Consider the following 22,933-nt stretch of genomic DNA (forward strand, 5'->3'; position numbering starts at 1 on the left):
GGTTGACTCAATAAAGTAAGTCATGATCCCAAGTCTCACACTCTTAGAGAAAAGCAAAGGCAAGCCCTCCCTGATCAAATCTTGCCAAGGAAATCTATGGACACCTTGGAGTCACCATACACTGGAAACAACTTAAAAGGATCACAATAACAACATTTCATGTATAAAAGATTAATAGCTACCTATCTTTCCACTATCACACCTTCAGGAAAGCTTGCTACACCTGAATAAAAAAAATTCAAATATAAATTCAATTTAAACATATGTAATTGTATTTTGTATTTGTATTTATTGTTGTTTCGGACATTGAATGTTTGCTTTTTTGTTGTTGGAATCTGCCCTGAGTCCCCTCGGGGAGATAGGGCGGAATACAAATAAGATATTTATTAGTTGCTGAAGGTTTTCATGGCCGGAATCACTGGGTTGCAGTGAGTTTTCCGGGCTGTGTGGCCATATCCCAGAAGCATTCTCTCCTGATGTTTCGCCCACATCTGTGGCAGGCATCCTAGAAGTTGTGCCCTGACGTTTTGCCCACAGACCTCACACCCTCTGAGGATGCCTGTCAGAGATGTGGGTGAAACGTCAGGTGAGAATGCTTCTGGAACATAGCCATACAACCATGAAAACTCACAGCAACCCAAAGTATTTATTTTTATTATTATTATTCACCATAAAATTAATATTGAAATGAATTAAAGCTATACAACTGCATAGTGCAATAAAGAGAAAGAAATATTAAAGCAAGAGACTGTCACGTTTTAGCCTACTATGATTCTACAAATGGGAAAGAATCATCCAGTGAAATAAACTACTTGTTCTTTTGGGAGAGGGTGGGGGAATCCTTTTTTTGGAAGCATCTAAGATACATCTAAAACAACATGTGCAAATGGGTTCAAAGTGCTTTAAAAGTCAACAAGTTTATTAAAGATGCCCACCCCCCTGCTCTAGAAAATGGAACATGTTGACTTGGAATCTAAAAGAAAGAAGGATCATTACGAATTAAACCAGGTTCCTCCCCCAGGAAGATGTCTCACACTTGGGAAACGTATACGACTTAGACTCGTTCCCAATCAGTACTAATTCTAAAAGAAAAAGCATCCAGCAAAGAGCCTCAAAGGATGATTTTAGGAATCACAAAGGTTCATTTGTGGGAGAAGAAACATATTCAGGTAGAAACCAGGAGAGAAAAATAAGGCCAAATAAATCACATTTAGGTGTTTTGGAAAACCTTTCATACCTCAAAAAGCCTGACTTGGTCACACTGGTCCATGCCTTAGTCACATCTAGAATGGACTACTGCAATGCATTCAACATGGGGCTGCCTTTGAAGACGGCTCAGAAACTGCAGTTAATGCAAAGGTCAGCAGCCAGATTACTAACTGGAGATGGTTATAGGGAGCATACCATGCCCCTATTACAGGAGCTCCACTGGCTGTCGATGAGTTTCTGGACCTAATTCAATGTGCAGGTCAATTTTTATTGTTATTAATTTATACTTGTCTGCCTTTTGTTGTATTTGTATACTGTCGCACTATTGAGTGCTTTCTGTGAGCCGCTCTGAGTCTCTTTGGAGGTGGCAGGATACAAATAAAGCTTTATTATTATATTATTGGTGTATTGGTGGGAATACTAACCAAATCTTGAATTCAGGCACACTGCTTAGATCAATTCAACTGAATTTATTGGGTTTATTTAATAAGAGTTAACAGCAACTTTCACCACAATTTTGTCCGTATTTGCTCACATGTGACTTTCCCCCCAAACGTGCCTTTTCTACATGCTCACCATTACAGACTTAGATTTCTTATCTGATGAAGCTGTTAACGGTTCCTGTCAAATCCAGCAGCCTGATGGATTTATCTTGGAATCATGTACATATTTCCCACAGAAAAACAAACATGCATCTATACAACTATCTGAACAGTCATGTGCTCAACAAAACCAAGTGGACACACCCTAGTCATTCAAAGCTATAATGATAGTTGCCAATTCTACCCTCTTTGTGCAATCCAACACTGTAATTATATGTTGCACAAATTGATAACAGCTTTGCTCCACATTCTGAAAATTAATGCTGCTTATGGTAATATTGAAATGTTTAATTCTGAACACTCCTGCCCATTTAATGATCTAATATGTCATCCAACTGTGCAAAGAGAGACATGAACCTTCTTCAAAATATTTCTCAGCACTATACAAGTACAGCCAACCCTTCACATTTGCAGGTTTCATTTTTGCAGATTTGATTATTTGTAGATTTGATTAATATGGCCTCTCTACTAGGGTTGTGCAATCCGGGTAAACCTTGGCCCATTTCGTGTCTCGGCTTTCAGTGGGGGCCCTGATCCATTATTTGGGAGCCGCCCAAAATTGGGAGGGCAGAGATCTCTGTTTGGGGTGCCGAAAGATACGTTTTCTATCGGCCCATTATGGGGGTGGGGCTTCCTAGGCTCCCCTTCCTGTCATAGGCATTTAAGCTGTTTCTACTTTAGAGAGGCGCTCAGCTGCAGGCAAACGCACACTTTAAGGAAGCTTCTCGCCTGTTTCTTACTCTAGAGGAGAGGTGCTCGGCTGCAGCCAGGTGTATGCGCTTTGTGGGCCTGCATGCCACATACACACACTCCAAGGCAAGGAGGCAAGCTCTGTTTCTTACTCTAGGGGAAGCGCTTGGCTGCAGGTAGGTGCACATGCTTTCTGGTCCTGCATGCCACACACACACATGCTTTCCAAATGTGGAAGCTGTTCACGAAAAGAAAGCAAGGAGCCAGGATTGGCTCTTGCTTGCTTTCTTATTGAGCTTATTTTTGTACTGGGGGAGAGGGGGGAAGACTTCTCATTACATGCTCCTAAAGGTAACGAAAGTAACGAAAGAATGGATGTAACAAACAAAAAAGGGTCCATGCACAACTCTACTCTACTAATATTTGGGTCCCCTGGCACAACTTACAGCAGAAATAGGCCATAGAGTGAAATTGGATGACCTAGAGATTCTTTGAAAAGTGTTTCCCCAGATTTAAAAAAATCATCTTTTTATTTGCATTTCCCCATTTTCATGGGGGTCCTGTACCATAATCCCAGAAAATGCGGAGGGCTAACTGTACCTCAAGTTATTGGCATCAATGTTCTCAGTTGACTCTAAGGCCTTGACATAAAAGAAAAATTCTTCTCTCTTTTTAAACCAAAGACCATCTTCATTCCCAGTTATCATAAACATATGTGCTTGCTTTTTTATGGAACGTGTCAAGGATTCAAAAAACTTACATTAGCTTTTCCTTTTTAGTAGAAAAAGGAGCTGTCTTGTCAGGCCTCTTCTACACTACCATATGAGTCTATACTGCCATATAATCCAGTTCAAAGCAGATAATCTGGTTTTTATACGGCAGCATAGAAGGGGCCTCAGATCCCAAAGGTTGTCTCCAAGAAAATCCCAAAGAACAAGGCCTGAGTTATCAATACATCATTGGGAATTGTATAAAATGGATGGAGAGGCACTGGCTAAAAAGTAAATCTTTTGCAATCAGGAAAACAAAGAGCACAAGGCCAGCAAAAAGCACAAGGCCACCAGTTTGAGGAAAGGAATAGAATAGCTGTGATATGTACAAAATGTGGAGTACTTTGGAACAGAACTGTGTTTCACAGCAAGGACAACAAATTGTTTAAAGTATGTTTGGGAACACTGACCGCCTTCCCTCCTTGCATGGATAGGGAGATGACATGAGATAAAAGCCAGACCCATATAGAAATGGTTAATCATTTTGATTCAGAGCATCTACATTTGGTTCAGGTTTGCAGAAGCAGAGATACCCATGGGGTGCCATGATGTATGCAGATGCACAATGGATATGGAAACACTCTACATATGCACAAGGATATGTAATGCAAACTGCATATGGATGTGTACTGTGTGTGTATGGTTTGGCTTTGTAACTGACAGTCTATTTTTGCGTCTTGGTTTAATTGCACAATAGCTGCCATTCATAACAAGATTTGTAGAGCAGAGTTAATGCACAATTTTTCACGCAGAACCTCAAACTACGCAATCTCAATGTAGGGCTATCCGCTAATGTTTTCTCCAAATAAGGGGCTGTCATTATGCACAATGCTCTTGCAAAGGACAGAAATAATGTGAAAATGTATAATTTAAAATAAAAGTCTGCTCACAAATACCGAGTTGGGCAAAGTGTGGCTTCCTGAGACTTCTGCTGCAACCCCTTCAGACTCCTCATGTTTGTATAGGACTTCAAGTCACCAGCTAATTTATGGCAACCTCTTGAATTTCATAGAGTTCTCCTAGGTAAGAAATACTCAGAGGTGGTTTTGTCATTTCCTTCCTCTGAAACCTTGTCTACAGCACTTAATATTAGTTGGTGTTCTCCCATCAAAGCATTAACCAGGAGACACTTTCACTTTACAGCAAAGTCTGGCAAGTTTGTTTGCTTTAATTGAGGGACTCCTGCCTCTAGCACCACAGTTGCTAAAGAAACATCAAGCAGCATAAGATTTGCATCACGATTATCAATATTTTTCCTTCCTTTCTGAAGCACTACATAACCTCTATTGAACGGAATGGAACAGTATTTCGGCACTTGAGCAAACTGAAGTGTGTAGAAACAATGAAGTCTGGAGACAAAGGAGGAAGAAGTATTTCACAAACAGAATCCAAAACTATGTATGTAATGGCAAATAGTGTCAGGAAGGTGGATACGTTTTGGATCACAGGGTTGTTGTATGTTTTCTGGGCTGTATGGTCATGTTCCAGAAGTATTCTCTCCTGACGTTTCGCCCACATCTATGGCAGGCATCCTCAGAGGTTGTGAGGTATGGAGAAACTAAGCAAGGAAGGTTTATATATATCTGTGGAAAGTCCAGGGTGAGAGAAGAACTCTTGTCAGTTGGAGGCCAGTGTGAATGTTGTAGTTTCTCCATACCTCACAACCTCTGAGGATGCCTGCCATAGATGTGGGTGAAACGTCAGGAGAGAATTCTTCTGGAACATGGCCATACAGCCCGGAAAACATACAACAACCCTGTGATCTCAGCCATGAAAGCCTTCGACAACAAAAGTTTTGGATTACAATCCCTACTCAGAGTAAATGTGGGTTGGTTGCTTTTTAACTCATCTGATAAGTCTCGGACTTTCATTACATTTCATTATAGCAGTACGATTTAAGTATAACTATCATAGTCCTATCCTATGAAATCCTGAGATTTGTTATTTAGGAAATAGTATTTAGAAATTCTTAGCAAAAGTGCTCCAGTTGATCACCAAGCACACCATGATTTCATTGGTTGTAGATAATGATGGTCAAAGTGGAACAAGAGCACTCTAATTATATAGTGTGAATGGGCCCCTATTGAGAGGATAACATCAGATTATCACCCCATCCTCCCACTTTGCCAAAATGGATCCATAAGAACATGGGTCTTTGAGCAAATCAGACCAGAACTCTCCCCAGAAGATGTCTAAACTGAAAATAACATACTTTGGACATATCATGAGAAGATAGGACTCATTTGGGAAAAACATAATATTGCTTGGAAAAGTAGAAAGAAGTAGGAAAAGGGGATGACCATATTACAGGCGGATAGATTCAATCAAAGCAACAGCTTTGAACTTGTAAGGTCTGAGCAGGGCTGTTGATGATAGTGACTTAGAGGTCTCTCTTCTTCATAAGGTCTTCTTCATAAGATGAAGTTGATTTGACCACAAAGTCAAATATCTCTACTTGGACATATCAGAAACACCACGAGGTATGTTGTTAAAAGGTTACCCTGGTCAGAATTTACTTGGCAACAGAATATATCACAACTAGAGTAATATGGACATTAGTAAATGTTAACGGCGCTCCATGCAGTCATGCCGGCCACATGACCTTGGAGGTGTCTACGGAAAACGCCGGCTCTTCAGCTTAGAAATGGAGATGAGCACCAACCCCAGAGTCAGTCATGACTGGACTTAACATCAGGGGAAACCTTTACCTTTACCTAAATGTTAACCTAGGAACAACAGACCAAGTTTTAAATACCCGCAAGGCCATGAATCGAACCCTCTGAATCATGATAAAATATTGTCATCTCCTTAATAGGTTTGTTTGCAAAGTTAACATTTCAAAGATACATACATCACCCTCAGTCTCTTGGAGGAATATTAGTGTAATCAACACGCCAACAGACAAAACTTTAAAACTCAAATACTGAGAGCTAGCATGATATAGTGGTGTAAGTGTTTCACTACAACTCTGTGGACCAGGGTTCAATTCTCCACTTGGCCATGGAAGCCCTCTGACCAATTTTGGTCAAGTTTCACACTCTCATCTCCCAAAAAACCCTCTAAAACCCTCTGATACATTCATCTTAGGTTGAAATCAGCTTGAAGGCACACAACAGCAAAAGAACAATTCAAATGTCACATCATTCATGAGGGAATAACATGGTAGGCTAAGCCATTTTGGGCTGCCGAATAGCCATCACTTTTCCCATAGGTTCAGAAAATGGATAAGGAAGCATTCCCCATCTTGAGCAATAGATCAAGATAAATAAGTCTCAAACAATGGGGCATTTCAAGATCTAGAGAGGCTCCACAGTTGCCAGCTCAGTGAGTTTATTCTAAGTGGCATTTGTGCACTCTTGAGAATATTTCCTGCTCTTATATCCCGCCCCAAACAGCATCTTTCAACAGCACTTTTCTCGAGTTCAGCATCTTTCACTGTGTTTGAAGAAAGAGGCCTTTGTGATGGACAGTTCTGCTGCTGAGACACCCCTCCTCCTTGTCTTCCTTGGAATTCCTTTGCTTCTTCAGATTAAATTACACTCAGCAATCTTCCTGAGGTCAACAGTGCTGAGAATGTGGGGCTTAATTTTTTTTCTTGCTATTTTCATTTGGCTCTTGGAAAATATAATCCCATGAGGTCAACTTGGATTTTTATAAAATAGGGCAGAAATCAATTTCTGAATCGGTGAAATGTAAAAACATATTAAATCTGCTTTTCGGGAGCCGTGTCTAGAATTAGTGGGAAATTCTCCCGAAGTTTGGAAAATTCATTCTCACACCTTTTTAAGGCCACGACTTCTCTGTTTTCTTTCAGTGGCAACCCAGGATCAGAAAAGACTTTGAAACTTCTCCATGTGTGCTCAAGAGATTCCAGCCTCTTAATATCATATGGAAACTCACTTTTCAAACTGGAGAGAATTCAAATTGGATAAAAAAAAATCCAAAATGGGATCTGGTATAGAGGAATTTTGTTTAAAAAAGCATAGGGACAATGGGAGCTGATGCCCAATGAAGGTAGTGGGCCAGTGGGTGAGATCATAAAAAGCGGAGCCAGAGGGTTATGAGATGCGACGCTAACAAGGTATCTGTTACCTGGTTTGCTCCCTCACAAAACCAGCCAGGATGTAGTTACCAGGAGTGTGCGCGCACAAAATGAAAGCATTGCCCAAAGATAAGAATTCTGCCACCTCAATGCAACTTTCCTTCAGTTCCCAATTTGTAGCATTGTAGAAAGTGAAACATTGACTATTGTAAATAACTACATTTGCTGTGTTCACATTCCCTTGGTGACTTTCCTCCGCCCTTTTCTTTGGATATCTACACTGTGTTTCTAACGGCTCACATAAAGTGAGAAATATGGGCACTAAGGGAGAGAATTCTTATTTGGAGGGCAATGCTCCAATTTTTCTTCCAGCAAGTATACTTTTCCCCATGAGACATTATTCAAGGACTCATTTTATTGCTGTGTACCAAGGAAATGTTGCAGTCTGGAGCTTCCCCATGTACCGGTCATGATACTCCTTTCAATTCTTTACTCGCAGCCAACTTTATGGTGCAGCGGTTTCAGCACTGGACTACAATTCTGGATAGGTAAAGGTTTCCCCTGACATTAAATCCAGTCGTGTCCGACTCTGAAGGTTGGTGCTCATCTCCATTTCTAAACCGAAGAGCCGGCATTGTCCTTAGACGCCTCCAAAGTCATGTGGTCGGTATGACTGCATGGAGTGCCGTTATCTTCCCACCGGAGTGGTACCTATTAATCTACTCACAATTACATGTTTTCGAACTGCTAGGTTGGCAGAAGCTGGCGCTAATAGTGGGAGCTCACCCTGCTCCCTAATTCGAACTTGGCAACCTTTCAGTCAGCAAGGTCAGCAGCCCAGCAGTTTAACCCACTGCACCACCACAAATCTGGATACTAGAGTTCAAATCACAACTTGGCCATGACACCCACCGAGTGATGTTGGGCAAGTCACACATTCTCAGCCCCAAAGGAAGGCAAAAGCAAACTCCTTAGTGCTAGACTAGCCCATGAGATTTTGGTCCATCTAGCCTTAAGAGGGGACAGCAGGAATATTACTCCCAAGAGGGATCTTTACAAAACTAAAATACTACTGAATATAAGGCAAGAGAGAATGATAAGATTGGGAAATTGGGGTGGATTCAAGATTTGCACAACATTTTTAAAGTGGAGTAATTAGGAGTAATTTGCCGTCCAAAACAGGCGAATTAAGCTGAGCATTACCAGAGAAGGGAGGGCAATACAGGAATCTTTTGTGGGCCTTTCTTCACAAAAACCCAAAGGGAAGAGGGAGTAGAATGGTGTATCCTGGGAATGAGGATGGTTGGCTAAGTTGAACCCCACATTGGAGGACTCCACACTGCAACATTTTGTTCTGGGCCCTGACTTGTACATCCCTTATTATTTCCTTCTGCACCCATCTAAATTGCCTACACCTCATTCAAACCACCAGCCAGTCTATTCAGCGGCGGTTATATTTTTTTGGATGATTTTATCTATCTGTATCTTGTGTGCTTTTCTGGACAGAACAAGAAAAAAGAAAGAAAATGAGTGAAAAGCTAATATAAAATCATAAAACGGTACGCTTGGAAAGCGACCAAACCAAAAGATGACATTCTTTTGGTTCCTACTGCATTTCTGACAGGAACCACAGCCCCATGAGTGAAAGACAGCAGAAAATATGTGTATGTATGTGTATATATGTACAGCACAGTTTGAACTTTTGACTGCTTTGTGTAGAAATGCAATTCAAGAATAATGTTTATATATCATGGCTTATTTTTTTCTCCCAACACAAAATCCTGCATGAAGTTCAGACTCCAAGAAGTACTTCTACTGATTGATCGATTGCATATCTCTGCCACCTTTCTCCCAGAGTGATTCATGCTCATTTGATTCGTTCAGGTCAGAGGTCACCATACATACTATAGGCACTGAAATCTCTGCCTTACAACACAACCTGAAATTGGGAACTATCTGGATCCATCATTTTTGGACATCACCCCATAACAGTAAGATTTCTTTGTATCCTTCTTCCCCCACTTGAACGAAGGAGCCCCGAAACCTGAGTAATAATCATTGAGAAAGCTCAACCGCTGCCTTACTTCATTCCCAAAGATAAAAGCCATGCTTGCTGTGAGTTTTCCGGGATGTACGGCCATGTTCCAAAAGCATTCTCTCCTGACGTTTCACCCACACCTATAGTAGGCATCCTCAGAGGTTGGGAAGGAAATTGGAAATGGTCTTTTAACCATATGCTTTATATTTTTATACTGTATTAATTGTTCGTAATGGATTTTATTTACTGTTATGTTTAATTATGTGTTGGCATCAAATTGTTGCCAATTGTGTACGCCACCCTGAGTCCCTTCAGGTGAGAAGGGCGGGATATAAATGTTGGAAATAAATAAATAAAACTAGACAAGTAAAGTTTATATATTTGTGGAAGGTCCAGGGTGGGAAAAACAACTCTTGTCTGTTGGAGGCACCTGTGAATGTTGCAATTAATCACCTTGATTAGCACTGAATGGTCTTGCAGCTTCAGAGTCTGGCTGATTCATGCCTGAGGGAGTCTTTTGTTGGGAAGTGTTAGGAATCAGCCAGGCTTTGAAGCTGCAAGGCCATTCAATGCAAATCAAAGTGATTAATTGCAACATTCATGCTTGCCTCCAACAGAGAAGAGTTATTTCTCCCAGCTTTCACAGATATATAAACCCTACTTGCCTAGTTTCCAACAGACCTCACAACCTGTGAAGATGCCCGCCATAGATGTGGGTGAAACGTCAGAAGAGGTTGCTTCTGGAACATGGCCATACAGTCTGGAAAACCCACAGTAACCCAGTGATTCCAGCCATGAAAGCCTTTGACAACAGATAAAAGCCATGATCAGTGGAATGCAAGGACTGGAATGGGCCCAACTAGGTGGGAGATGTCTTCTAGATGGCTGAGATTCATACTCTTTGGAGGGAAAATACGTGCAGGTACAGGAAGGTAAGAGATGGGCTGTTGTTTGGCACCTGATGGCTATAATAATAAATCGCCAGAGGGGAGATCAGACAAAAAGACCACTCCCTTCTCTCCCCCTTCCAGTTCCCTTCTCCTATTGTTCTAAATGGCAGGCTCTCACTCACCTATTTGGGCTGCACAAGCAAAGGTTACAGGGCCCCAGATCTAGGTAAGAAATAAGGGGGAAAATACCTCCACTCCCAAAACGGATTGGCCTTTCTGTAGCAGACATCACCACAAACCACCCCATCATGTTTGTGAGCTTGATCTTTATTGTTCTTTGGCAAAATAAACCCAGAAATGCCTCTTGCTTACCTTGCAGCTGCTTGAACCTTCCTTCTAATTGATTGTAATTGTATGGCACCGAGGAAGTGTAACCAGGGGACAAGGATCCGGGGGTCCCAGCCGAGTTTTGTATTTCCATTTAGGAGGAGGATGGGGGCCACCAGGGGCCAGGTCCCTGCATGCAAACCAGCCAGCAGGAAGGGAAGGGAAAGGGGGTCCTCTCAAAACAAAACAAAAATAGAATAGCAGAAGAAGCCCACTCAGTGGTTGCTCCAAAATGCAAATCCCAGTTTCCTCGTTCACACCATTTCCTAGGATGCTTTCAAAAAATAAATAACAGAAAAGGCAATCCAAGCTGATTGCCCCCCAAAAAGCAATCCAAACTGGAAGCAACGTGGTGCAACAGCCAATGCAGTGAGATCCTTGCGTTGCTAGGCTCAACTTAATACAGACATGCAATTAAAAAAATTAGCACCAAAAAAAGAGCATATGCATAAGCAAGCATGGATTGCCTCCCTTCCAGTCCTTCCTTCCAGCCCCTCTCTCACACCTCCAACCTTTCTGGGCTGGTTTGTAGCAGATTCAGGAGCAGCTCACTGGGTCTGCCGTGGTGACGTCACGCTCATTAGCATAAAGCATTGTAGAAGGAGCCCAGACTGTACCAAAGGGAGCCAAGAAAGAGGGGAGGACGAGGAAAGGAGGAGGCGCTCCCCAATGCGCCCTTCGCCGCATCCTCGCCTCAGCGCCTCCAAGCGCATCTCTCACCTTTCTGGAAGTGGAGCCGGCCCCTTTAAGGCACAGTTTCCCAAAGGGAAAACACACCTATTAACAACACCCCCCCCCCCCCAACCAAGTCAGAGGAGCCACAATGGGGCCTTCCCAAGCCCGGGCTGGTGAAATTACACTCGGTCGGCTCTTTTGTTTGAGCCTCGCGTAACGGAAAAGTCTCCGGTTACGGTTTATCGCCTGGAAAGGAGGGCAGCTTCCTTCCTGGAGCTTCAGTAATAATGTTTCCTTTGGAGGAGGAGGAGAGGCCAAGGAAGGGAAATGGAAAGAAAGTAGCCAGGAGAAGGGAGAGTCAATGAGGGTGTAGCATCATCAGGCCATCAAAAGGATACAAGCTCAGCATTTCCTTCTCCGAAATACTTGGGGGTTTTAGGTTTCATGCAAAGCTTATTCACAAACTTGGGCCCTCCAGGTGTTTTGGACTTCAACTCAGAAAACAGGAATTCCAGACACGAGTCAATCAGGGCCAGCTAACACTTCCCAACAAAGGATTCCCCCAGCCATTGCAAGGCTATTCGATGCTAATCGAGGTGGCCAATTGAAACATTCACAATTGCCACAAGCAGATAAAGAGTTTTTTCTCCCACTCTGGACATTTTTCCACAAATACATAAACGTCACTTGCCTAGTTTCCAATACACCTCACAACCTCTGAGGTTGCTTGCCATAGATGTGGGCAAAACGTCAGGAGAGGATGCTTCTGGAACATGACCATACAGCCTGGAAAACTCACAGCAACTCAAACATTGGATTGCTTGTATTTACAGTAGAGTCTCACATAATAATAATAATAATAATAATAATAATAATAATAATAATAATAATAATAATAATAATACAACTGCAAAAGGCCTACAACTCCTACTGGGATCTGCACGCATCATCTGAAAATACATCATACAGTCCTAGACACTTGGGAAGTGTTCGACTTGTTATTTTGTGATACGAAATCCAGCATGTCTATCTTGTTTGCTGTGTCATAATAAAATAATACTTTATTTTTCTATCCCGCCCCCATCTCCCTGAAGGGACTCGGGGCGGCTAACATGGGGAGATGCCCAAAACAAAACAGAATAAAGCAATTACAATGAATATCAAAACAAAAACAGTAATAACATAAATAAAATAAAATAAACAATTTAAACATTTTAAAAATACAATAAAACACATAAAATCAGAAAAAATGAGTAATAATACAGCACTTATCCAAGACTCGCTTTTCCAAGGTTCTGGATTATCCAAGTCAATGTTTTTAATATATCATGATATTTTGGTGCTAAATTCGTAAATACACTACAACATTAACATTACTGTGTATTGAACTACTTTTTCTGTCAAATTTATACATGATGTTTTGGTGCTTAATTTGTAAAATCATAACTTAATTTGATGTTTAATAGGCTTTTCCTTAATCCCTCCTTATTATCCAAGATAGTCGCTTATCCAAGGTTTGCCCATTTACCTTGGATAAGTGAGACTCTACTGTACTACACATACAGACAGACATCTTCCAGATGAGATCCAGGCTTAAACACAACATTTATGTTTCATGCAAACCTTATACACACTGCCTGAGGGTGATTTATTTCAATGTTTTTTCATTCTGTTGGACATGAAACTAAAGTTTTTTACACTGATCCATCTGAACTAAGGATAGCAAAGGTGTTGCTATCTCAGGTGGACAATTTCAGATTTTGGGGTGGAGTAGAATCTCAGTTAATCAGAACTCAAGCAACCAGCAAAAATAAAAAGCATTGAAATACTTTGAATTAAAAATAAAATAAATGTATAACATTAAGTTAGGTCACTCAATGATGGAAACTCTTTCCTTGGAAGCTTTTAAACAGAGGCTGGATGGCCATCTGTCAGGGGTGCCTTGATTGTGCTTTTCCTGCATGGAAACTAGATGGACTAGATGGCCCATCTGGCCTCTTCCAATTCTATTATTCTAATTTCATCATTATTTGTCTTGATTTGCTTTTAAATCCTGTATTTCCCTCTTAACATCAGGTCAATACAGAATCTATGGTATGTTGTAGTTTGGGGTATATGATTAGTTAGGCCTATTTTAATAGTAACCCTCAAGCAACCAGAAACTGCATCTATCTGTCATTTACCAATCATCATCTGAGAGTCTCCTGTGTTTTAGAATTCTGGGTAAGGAATGTTCAGCCTGTAATAACACTTAGTTTTGCAAATGGATCTTGTAGAATCTTGTAGCATTTAAGGCGCTACTACAAGATCCTTTTGCATGTTAATATTCCATGACCAAAACGGCTGCCTTTGAATCCTTAGGCATATGTGCCTTGCAAGGATAAACAGGGCTATAGGGAGAGAAAGCCCTTCACCCAGCAATTTGGATTGATTCCCATTAATTGGGGATGCTAAATATTTTGACACTTGCAAAGAGGGGCGTGGATGTCTTTACGTAATTACTGTTCTTTCCTTCTGGCTGTTGAGCACTGTTTCCCACCCCACTCCCCTAGAGATGACACTTGAGAATGTAATCGCTGTATTAGTGCTTGTGTATTTTTGAATTTAAAATCGAGGGCACTGTGTCTATCTACAACGGCTTTGATACTAAACGAACAGTGGCACACTGGGCCCTTCCACAAAGCATGTGGAACACAGGCTTTTGAATAAGTACCACCCTCTTGAATGTTAAATTCTTGTACAAATGGTTATCCTTGATCGGTTGTATCGGCATGGGTAATTTTTTGATATAGCCTCAGGGTTCAACTCACTTTTGGGTTCTCCCCCATGTTCTTATAGCACTTTTAACTTCCTCCATGTTTACTAGTTTCACTTAGTGCACTTTGATCAGCCCATCCTTATGTTTTATTGCTGCGTTTTAACTTTGTCTTATTTGACAAAGTTATTTGTCTGGTTTGATTTTAATCAGACGTTTTAATTTTCATTCGTGCGTTTTCGGGATTTGATGTTTTATGTATGTATACTGGTTTTGCATTTGTAAGCCGCCCTGAGTCCCTACGGGGAGATAGAGGCGGGGTACAAGAATAAAAATATTATTATTTTATTATGACAAAGCAAACAAGATAGATATGCTGGATTTCGTATCACAAAATCACAAGTCGAACACTTCCCAAGTGTCTAGGACTGTGTGATGTATTTTCGGATGATGCGTGCGGATCCCAGTAGGGTGGCCTTTTGCAGTTGGAAGATTGTAATTTTGTCAATGCCTATTGTTTCCAAATGCCGGCTGAGATCTTTTGGCACGGCACCCAATGTGCCGATCACCACTGGGACCACCTGCACTGGTTTCTGCCAGAGTCTTTGAAGTTCAATCTTGAGGTCCTGATAGCGGCTGAGTTTTTCCTGTTGTTTTTCGTCAATGCGACTGTCACCTGGGATGGCGACATCAATGATCCAAACCTTTTTCTTTTCCACAACTGTGATGTCTGGTGTGTTGTGTTCCAGAACTTTGTCAGTCTGGATTCGGAAGTCCTACAGTATCTTTGCGTGCTCATTTTCCAGTACTTTGGAAGGTTTGTGATCCCACCAGTTCTTTGCTGCTGGGAGGCGGTACTTGAGGCATAAGTTCCAATGAATTATTATTATTATTATTATTATTATTATTATTATTATTATTATTATTATGTGCCTGAAGGGGATTTATATCCATGACAGGTTTAATGCACAATGTGTGCACGTTTTTAAGAATAGTATATACAGAAATGGGGGAGTCGCACCTACAAATGTTATCTTCCCCAGGCATCAGAGCAGAAGGACATCCAAATATACAAAAGTAAGAAAAACCTCAAGGTTGTTGCATCATCCAATGATGGAGTAGTAGCAGGAAGCTCAGCGGTGAAGCTGTATTAAGTTTACAGGAGCAACTAGTACCAAGGCAACTGTACATCGCTTAATTCATTAGTAGTCAATGACTCACAGCCAAAAGAAAGAAACATGACTCCACTGAAAAGTGCTCTGAGGACACACAGGCACCTGACAATTTCCTCTCTTGAGTTTTAGTCTACACCTGACACAAGTTCAGCAACCTGGATAGCTCCTTTAAAGTTCAGACTAAAACCCAAAGAAGATTCCTTGGTATGGAAGCCAATGATCATCAACTGCAATGTGTATACAATAGTGTAATACATTTGGAGACTGGACAGGTCCAAAATCCTGCAGTCATAATATATATCTATAATATGAGTTTGGGCATTAATTCAGTTAGAGAAGTCCTGATGACTCAATCACTAAAAGATCAAGCCAGGGCATAATGAAACTTATTACAGAATGAGAGGGTTTTTTTTAGAAGAGCCCTAAAAACATGGCTATGTGCCCAAGCTTTTTAACGAATAAACGATGACACAGACTGACCTATGGATAAGGCATGAAGTTTTCGGCTGAACAGATGTGAGCATATATATTTTTTAAATTTATATACTGTAATTTTATATTGCATTTAATTGTTTTTAACTGATTTTATGTACTGTTGATTGATTTTGTATAGGTATCTAATTGTGCCAGTGTTGTAAGCCACCCTGAGTCCCTTCGGGTGAGAAGGGCGGGATATAAATATTGGAAATAAATAAATAAATAAATAAAAACCCAAGCTTTAAATGGTGGCTGATAGAACTCATGTCACTGAGAGACAGTGAATATACTCTGGGTTTTAGCATGTACTTTAAAAGAACTATCCAAGGTGCTAAACCCTATTTCCAAAGCAGACGCAACACCTAGGTCAGTGGTTCTCAACGTGTGGGTCCTCAGGTGTTTTGGCCTACAACTCCCAGAAATCCCAGCCAGTTTGCCAGCTGTTAGGACTTCTGGGAGCTGAAGACCAAAACATCTGAGGACCCACAGGTTGAGAACCACTAACCTAGATAAAGCCTTTAAAGCAGTGGTTCCCAACTTTTGGGTCTCCGGGTATTTTGGACTTCAGCTCCCACAGTTCCTAACTGCTGGTAAGCTGGCTGGGATTTCTGAAGGTTGAAGTCCAAAATACCTGGGGGCACAAAGGTTGGGAACCAATACTTTAAAGTATGGGCTAAAGTGGACTGAAACAAAAACACACACAACATGGGAGGCACCAATTAATAACAATGATCTCCTTGGGTATACGACTTTGAAATAGAACCAGTTCATTTGTAACATAGAAAGGAGGCAGGCTCTACCAGTACCATGAGCTGCTAAAAAGACCAATAAATTGGTCCTGCAGCAAATCAAGTTTGAATTTCACTTTGAAACAAAGATACTAACCTGAAATTGTCGCACTTTGGCTATGCCAAGAAAAGGCTCAATGAAAAAGATAATAATGCTGGGAAAAGTGGAAGGCAGTAAGAAAATTCAGAAACGTTATTACAGGTGGATTGACTCAGTAAAGGAAGTCATGATCCTCACTGTGCAAGACCTGAGCAAGGCTTGGAGCAGAGCTTGATCATAGGGTTATCTTGAGTCAAAGTTGATTTAATGGCAAATAACAACAACAATAAGTGGGGTCATTTGTATCTACAGAACACTGTTATCACTCAATGTAAGGGACTCTGGAAAAAATACATTCACTGTTCACCAAAGGATTGAGAGGGTCATAGTGCCATGGGAAGCTAACAATGATGTGCCCAATATCCATGGGCGAGACACAGTTTCAGTCCCTGAAAACCATGTGATATGATTATCTCATGACAACCCTAAGATTACCATATCACATGGTTTTCAGGGACTGAGAAGTGACAATGGGGAACTTCTGTTCTTCCAAATGTTGCTGGTTGAAACTTTCATGAACCCTAGCCAGCATACCCAGTGGTGAAGGATGGTGGGGGGAGATGGAGTCCAACAACATCAGTAAAGGCAAAAGTTCCCAATGCTTGTCCTGCAGAGATCACTTCCGATTGCGCCCACTATTATATGCTTGCCTTCAAAAAAGTTGTGGATTCTGTTTGCGCCAGCATTATTCCTTGTATTCCAAAATTCATTTTAGATGAGTCAGAGTGTTTGCCTCCTCCTCTTCTTCCTCCTCCTCCTTCCTCCCTCTTTAGCAATTGCAAAATGTTGCCTTTGTTTGGCTTTGGTAGGTTTTACCATTTTTAAAAAGTCAGGCGACAAATGTGAAGCTAATTTTTGTAGAAGTGACAGCATGGCATGTAATGCTGATTGCTTCGCATCATGCATGCCCACTTGCTTGGAAACAAGAGAAAAGGGGCATTTGCTAAGTAAGCCGCTCTCTGTAGGATGTGTGAATTCATCACAAACATGGCACATCCTCATCAGAAGACTAAATGTAACAAGAAGGCTGCCTGTTTGTGAATTTTTGAAACGTGGTTTCAGTTAATTGCGGCCATTCTTTATATTTCATGGATAAACACTGATTAAAGGCATCAAATGTAATGCTGTACTTAAGACTGCTCACTGCTGAGAAATTAAAATCAGATTCCAAAAACAGGATTACAATTTTGCACAGTTTTTGATTTCGAGTATTACAATGAACTGGGGAACATGTGGCTTTCCAAACACACTTGGGCCATGGTTGCATTCGAATTAAAAGAAAAGAAACTCCACCTCAAGTTTAGGAAGACTTTTCTGACTGTAACAGTTGTTTAACAGTGGAATAGACTACTTTGGAGGATGGTGGGCTCTTTTTTAGGGCTGGTTGAGCATTTTTCAGAAGTGTTTTCGTTGTATACTTCTGCCGTGGAGTTGGACTAGATGAGAGTTTCCCAAACTGTGGTCTTCCAGGTGTTTGGAGCTCAGCTCCCAGATCATTCATCAAAACAGTTGAGGCTTTGGGGAGATGGTCTAAAACACCTAGAATACTAGAGTTTGGGAATCACTGAAGTAGATAGTCCTTGTGGTTCCTTCCAAATCCACGGTTCTAGGATTCTAGCAGAACTAACACCAGTCCTAGCCAGTATCACCAGTAGTGGGTGGCCATGAAGATTGCAGCCCACCATCATCCAGAAAGCCATATGCTCCTTAGCCATAAAGTACACAAAGCCTATTTATTCAGACATCAATCCCTCTGATTTTTATAAGAAATCTCTTTCTGCTATAGATGTGGAGCAGAAACATAGTCATGTGCTTTACAAAATACTTTGCATGCAGGAAAGAGCTGATAACAATCTCAATTTTTTCTTTGCTGTTGCATCGTTTTTGAGCAGGTCTTTATGCTCCAGTGCTAATGGAGAGTTACAGCTTCTTCTAAAGCACTCAGCTCTGGACGTACCTCTGCTGAAGGCCAGATAGTGCATTTGTGGAGCAATGTTCTGATTGCAGTAAAGAAAAACCCTGTGTTTTCTCTAAAACCCTTTCCTGATAATCTTTGCCCTGCCAGCTGTCTCTGAAATAGATGGAAAATGCTGCGACAGTATCCCATCAGTGCATTAAAAAAACCAGTTCTCAATTTTCCCATTTAAAAGCAGACAAGAGCCAAGAATGTAAATTCTGCATCCAGCATATGATGGATAGGGTTATAAAGAATGTGGCATTTTCATTTGCGTTTTCTCCTTGGTTAAGAATATATGAAGGCCCCATTGGCTTCATTAATGATTCCACAAAAAGGTTTTGTTCAGTGTGAAGAAATGCTTCATTTTGTCTGTTCTGATCGTACTGGTCATCAGTTTCATTCTAACAAAATGCAGAAAATGTTTACCTGCTTCCCTGTTTTCCTAATTTTATAATTTTGTCATGTCCGTGATAATAATAATCATTTTTATCATGTCAGAAGAGAATTGAGAACATACTGTAAGTTGCTTCAGATGTGAGAGAACTGGCCATTTACAAAGACGTAGGCCAGGGGACACCCTGATGTGTTACCATCCTGTGGGAGGCTACTCTCATGTCCCCGCATGGGAAGCGGGGAGCTCACCCCATCTCGCAGATTCGAACCGTCAACATTCAGGTCAGCAGTTCAGCCAGCACAAGGATTTAACCCATTGCGCCACCATGGCTCCTAATTATTATTATTATTATTCTAAGTATGACACAGCAAACAAGATAGATATGCTGGATTTAATATCACAAAATCACAAGTCGAACACTTCCCAAGTGTCTAGGACTGTGTGATGTATTTTCGGATGATGTGTGCAGATCCCAGTAGGGTGGCCTTTTGCAGTTGGCAGATCCTAATTTTGTCAATGTCTATTGTTTCCAAATGCTGGCTGAGATCTTTTGGCACGGCACCCAGTGTGCCGATCACCACCGGGACCACCTGCACTGGTTTCTGCCAGAGTCTTTGAAGTTCAATCGTGAGGTCCTGATAGCGGCTGAGTTTTTCCTGTTGTTTTTCATCAATGCGACTGTCACCTGGGATGGCGACATCAATGATCCAAACCTTTTTCTTTTCCACAACTGTGATGTCTGGTGTGTTGTGTTCCAGAACTTTGTCAGTCTAGATTTGGAAGTCCCACAGTATCTTTGCGTGTTCATTTTCCAATACTTTTGCAGGTTTGTGATCCCACCAGTTCTTTACTGCTGGGAGGTGGTACTTGAGGCATAAGTTCCAATGAATCATTTGGGCCACATGGTTGTGCCTCTGTTGTAGTCTGTCTGTGCAATTTTCTTACAGCAGCTGAGGATATGATCAATGGTTTCGTTGGTTTCCTTGCAATGTATTGAAATATATTATTATTATATTTCTTATCTGCCTCTCCTCACAGCTCAAGGCGGGTTACAACACTGACAAGCCTAACTATCTGGATATCTTCCAGCAGGCCCACACAATCAACTTTAAACTATGAATTTTAAAGTGGCATTTTATTAGTATGACTTACTTTGATTTGTTTTGATCTTATGTCTATGTCTTCTAATATACTATTATGTGCTGTAATTATTTTATGTTTTTATCAATGCAATTTAATTGTGTTGTATCCCACCTCATATAGAGGTGGGTAGGAAAAAAACAGCAGTAGTACAATATTTGGATGCACCTGGTACATAATGATTCAAGAATTCTTCTGTCAGGACATAAGATGGTACTACTGATTTGACCTCAGTTTAAACGTCTGGTAAACATAACTGGCTCCTCTACTAAGGCTTTCTTCATCTGTGCTACTGATTCCTCCGTGTTCTTAATTGTGGCCACTGTTACATTTCATTTACACTGCACTGAATCAACAGTAAGCCTGCAACGCACAACACCTGCAGGCATATCCATTCAAATTGCCAGCACCCCACCCTTGGCAAACAAGTGTTGCTATGCAAGCTTTAACGCTGCATTACACTCAAGGACAGGTGAAACGGCAGAAAGAGAAACTCCATTAAGAATAAAAGCAAATATTCCAGACATCTCTTTTCCTCCCAAACATTAGTTAGTGGCATTGGCCAGATACTTAAAACTCATTAAAAGGAACATGTGTGTATACTTTCAAGTCACCTATCAACTTATGGTGACCCCATGAAATTCATAAGGGTTTCTTAAGCAAGGAATGTTCAGAAGTGGCTTCGCTAATACCTTATTTGAAAAAAAAAACAATGATTGGTGGCTTAAAGGAAGAGAGAAAAGCCAATCCATGTGAGTAGAGACTATGTTTTGCAAGAAGACCCCACTACAGAAGTTAAGTCTCCATCCACTCTGCATATATGCGAACAGAAAAAAGAGTCCTGCTGCTTCAAAGCAAAGACCTCTCTAGTTCATCATTCAGTTTGCATAGAGGCCAACCAGTGAGTTATGGAAAGAACCACAAACAAGATGTTAAGTTAATATAATAATACTATACTTTGAAGGGAGGTTGCCAAGGTATACCAGGTGTTGTAAGATACATTTCAGAGGAAGGCAATGGCAATCCCACCTGTCAGTATTCCTTGACTATGAAATTCATGGAGTTGTCATAAGTCAACAGGCACCCTGAAGTCATAAATATTTGTACACAATATCCTGATGGTGCTGAGAAACATTCCTTTTTTTTCTTCAGATGGCAGCTTCCATAAACATCCAGACACTGTAGCCAGCAGTTATGCTGCTGGAGGGTTCAATGAGTCGTAGTCCAAAAAAGTAACATTTCCAAGCTCTGTGCTAGTGTTCCTCAATAAATGATATCCAGAAGCATACTGGCCTTATAGAAATGTAGGCAATGCTCCTTTACAACTGAATTATGTGCAGTTGTGGGATTGAACTGAATTGCTGCTCGGTCATGGAAGCCCACTGGGTACTACTGGGCAGATCACACACTCCCAGTCCCAGAATCTCCTGTGATAGGTTTGCTTTAGGTCTGCCATAAATCAGAAGCAACTTGTACACAGCAACAATGATAGTACTGGCACTGTGTGTCAGTGAGCTGCCATGTTCATTCTAGGTTTTAGTCCAAACTTTTAAAAAAATCTATCCAAGCTGTGAATTCTATCACCAAAATAAGTGGGCAACTAGAATACTTTTATGAAGTAACTAAAACACAGACCAGATTTGCCACTCCTCTGAAATGGAGTGTTACCCCACATTGAAAGCATGGAAAAAACCTGAAACTATGTAAAATGCGGGAAATCTCAGAACTAGAGTTTCATTCCCAGATAGGTTCCAGTTGGAGGTGGTGTTGAAACATGATCTAGCAAAGTTCATTTAGTTCAGGATTGCTTCAAGGCTAAGATTTGTTTATGTTCTTAGTATTCATCACGGCATGTTGACATGGTCATGAGACGCTCATGTGGTCCTCATTTTCATCTTCTGGGCTTTTAGGCTTCCCATCATTTCTCTGTTTTTGTTGAATAACAACATCAAATAAAATTTGTGGAATGTAACTTAGAATCCCTACGGTTATTAAGGGAGCTCTTAAGGCACAAAGCGATTCTTTATGTATCACGTTTGTGACCCACATGGAGCGATGAACCCAGTTTATCCAAAGGACAATTCTCAGGCCAATTAAATGGACCAAAGGCAAATCCAGTGAGTTGTCCAGTTGTACATACATTTAACTCCAACTACTATGTTGTATCATGGCTAGCACAGGTCTGTTTGTGAAAATATAACACTATCCTAAGCATTATAGGATTTCAGCAATATAAGATTTCATGGATATCAATAGGTACAAAAAAATTCCCAGGGAAAAAAACATCAAATCAAGTTTGAACTCTCCCTAGAGGTCAAGTGACTAAAAGAGAATTTCATGCTTTGGACATATGATGCGACAACATGGTATGTTGTTGTTTGCATTTAAATTGTTTCTAACTTATGGTGATTCTGTCACAAGCTTTTCTTGGCAAGACCTTTTCAGAGGGAGGATTGCTGCTGGCTTTCTCTGAGGCTGAGAGAGTGTATCCCACATATTTTCCATGGTTGGATTCAGAATCATAGTCCAACCACAGCACCACAATGGCTCTCAAAATAATATGATTCATTGGAAAAGAACACTTGGTAGAGCTGAAGGCAGCAGTAAAGGAAGAAGACTATATCATAGGTGGATAGACCCAATCCAGGAAGCCATCCTTCTACATTTGCAGAACTGGATGGAACACAGGTGTTAATAACAAGGTTTTTCCTTCATAGGGCACCATAAGCTAAAGCCACTTCAATGGTATAGAACAGCAACAGCAAAAAGTGTTCATGGCATTGAAATCATTGCTCCAAATAAAGCAGTGGTTCCCAACCTGTAGTCCATGGACCACCAGTGGTT

General features: G+C 40.9%; 1 protein-coding gene across 5 annotated transcripts in view; it reads right to left on the minus strand.

The window, feature by feature from the left end:
• sptbn1 (spectrin beta, non-erythrocytic 1) overlaps positions 1-22,933 on the minus strand; it is a 250,501-nt gene that overhangs the window by 134,973 nt on the left and 92,595 nt on the right. The window contains exon 1 of one of the 5 annotated variants that reach the window (XM_008102751.3): positions 10,614-11,134. The exons of 3 other annotated variants lie outside the window; for them this stretch is intronic. In XM_008102751.3, the coding sequence (XP_008100958.1) occupies positions 10,614-10,722 (109 nt within the window). In that variant the 5' untranslated portion in view covers positions 10,723-11,134. Of the gene's footprint in view, positions 1-10,613; positions 11,140-22,933 lie in introns of those variants that run through there. One more of the 5 variants, XM_008102753.3, reaches the window with a different exon arrangement.

This window comes from Anolis carolinensis, chromosome 1, assembly GCF_035594765.1.
Source record: "Anolis carolinensis isolate JA03-04 chromosome 1, rAnoCar3.1.pri, whole genome shotgun sequence".
Classification (NCBI taxonomy): domain Eukaryota; kingdom Metazoa; phylum Chordata; class Lepidosauria; order Squamata; family Dactyloidae; genus Anolis; species Anolis carolinensis.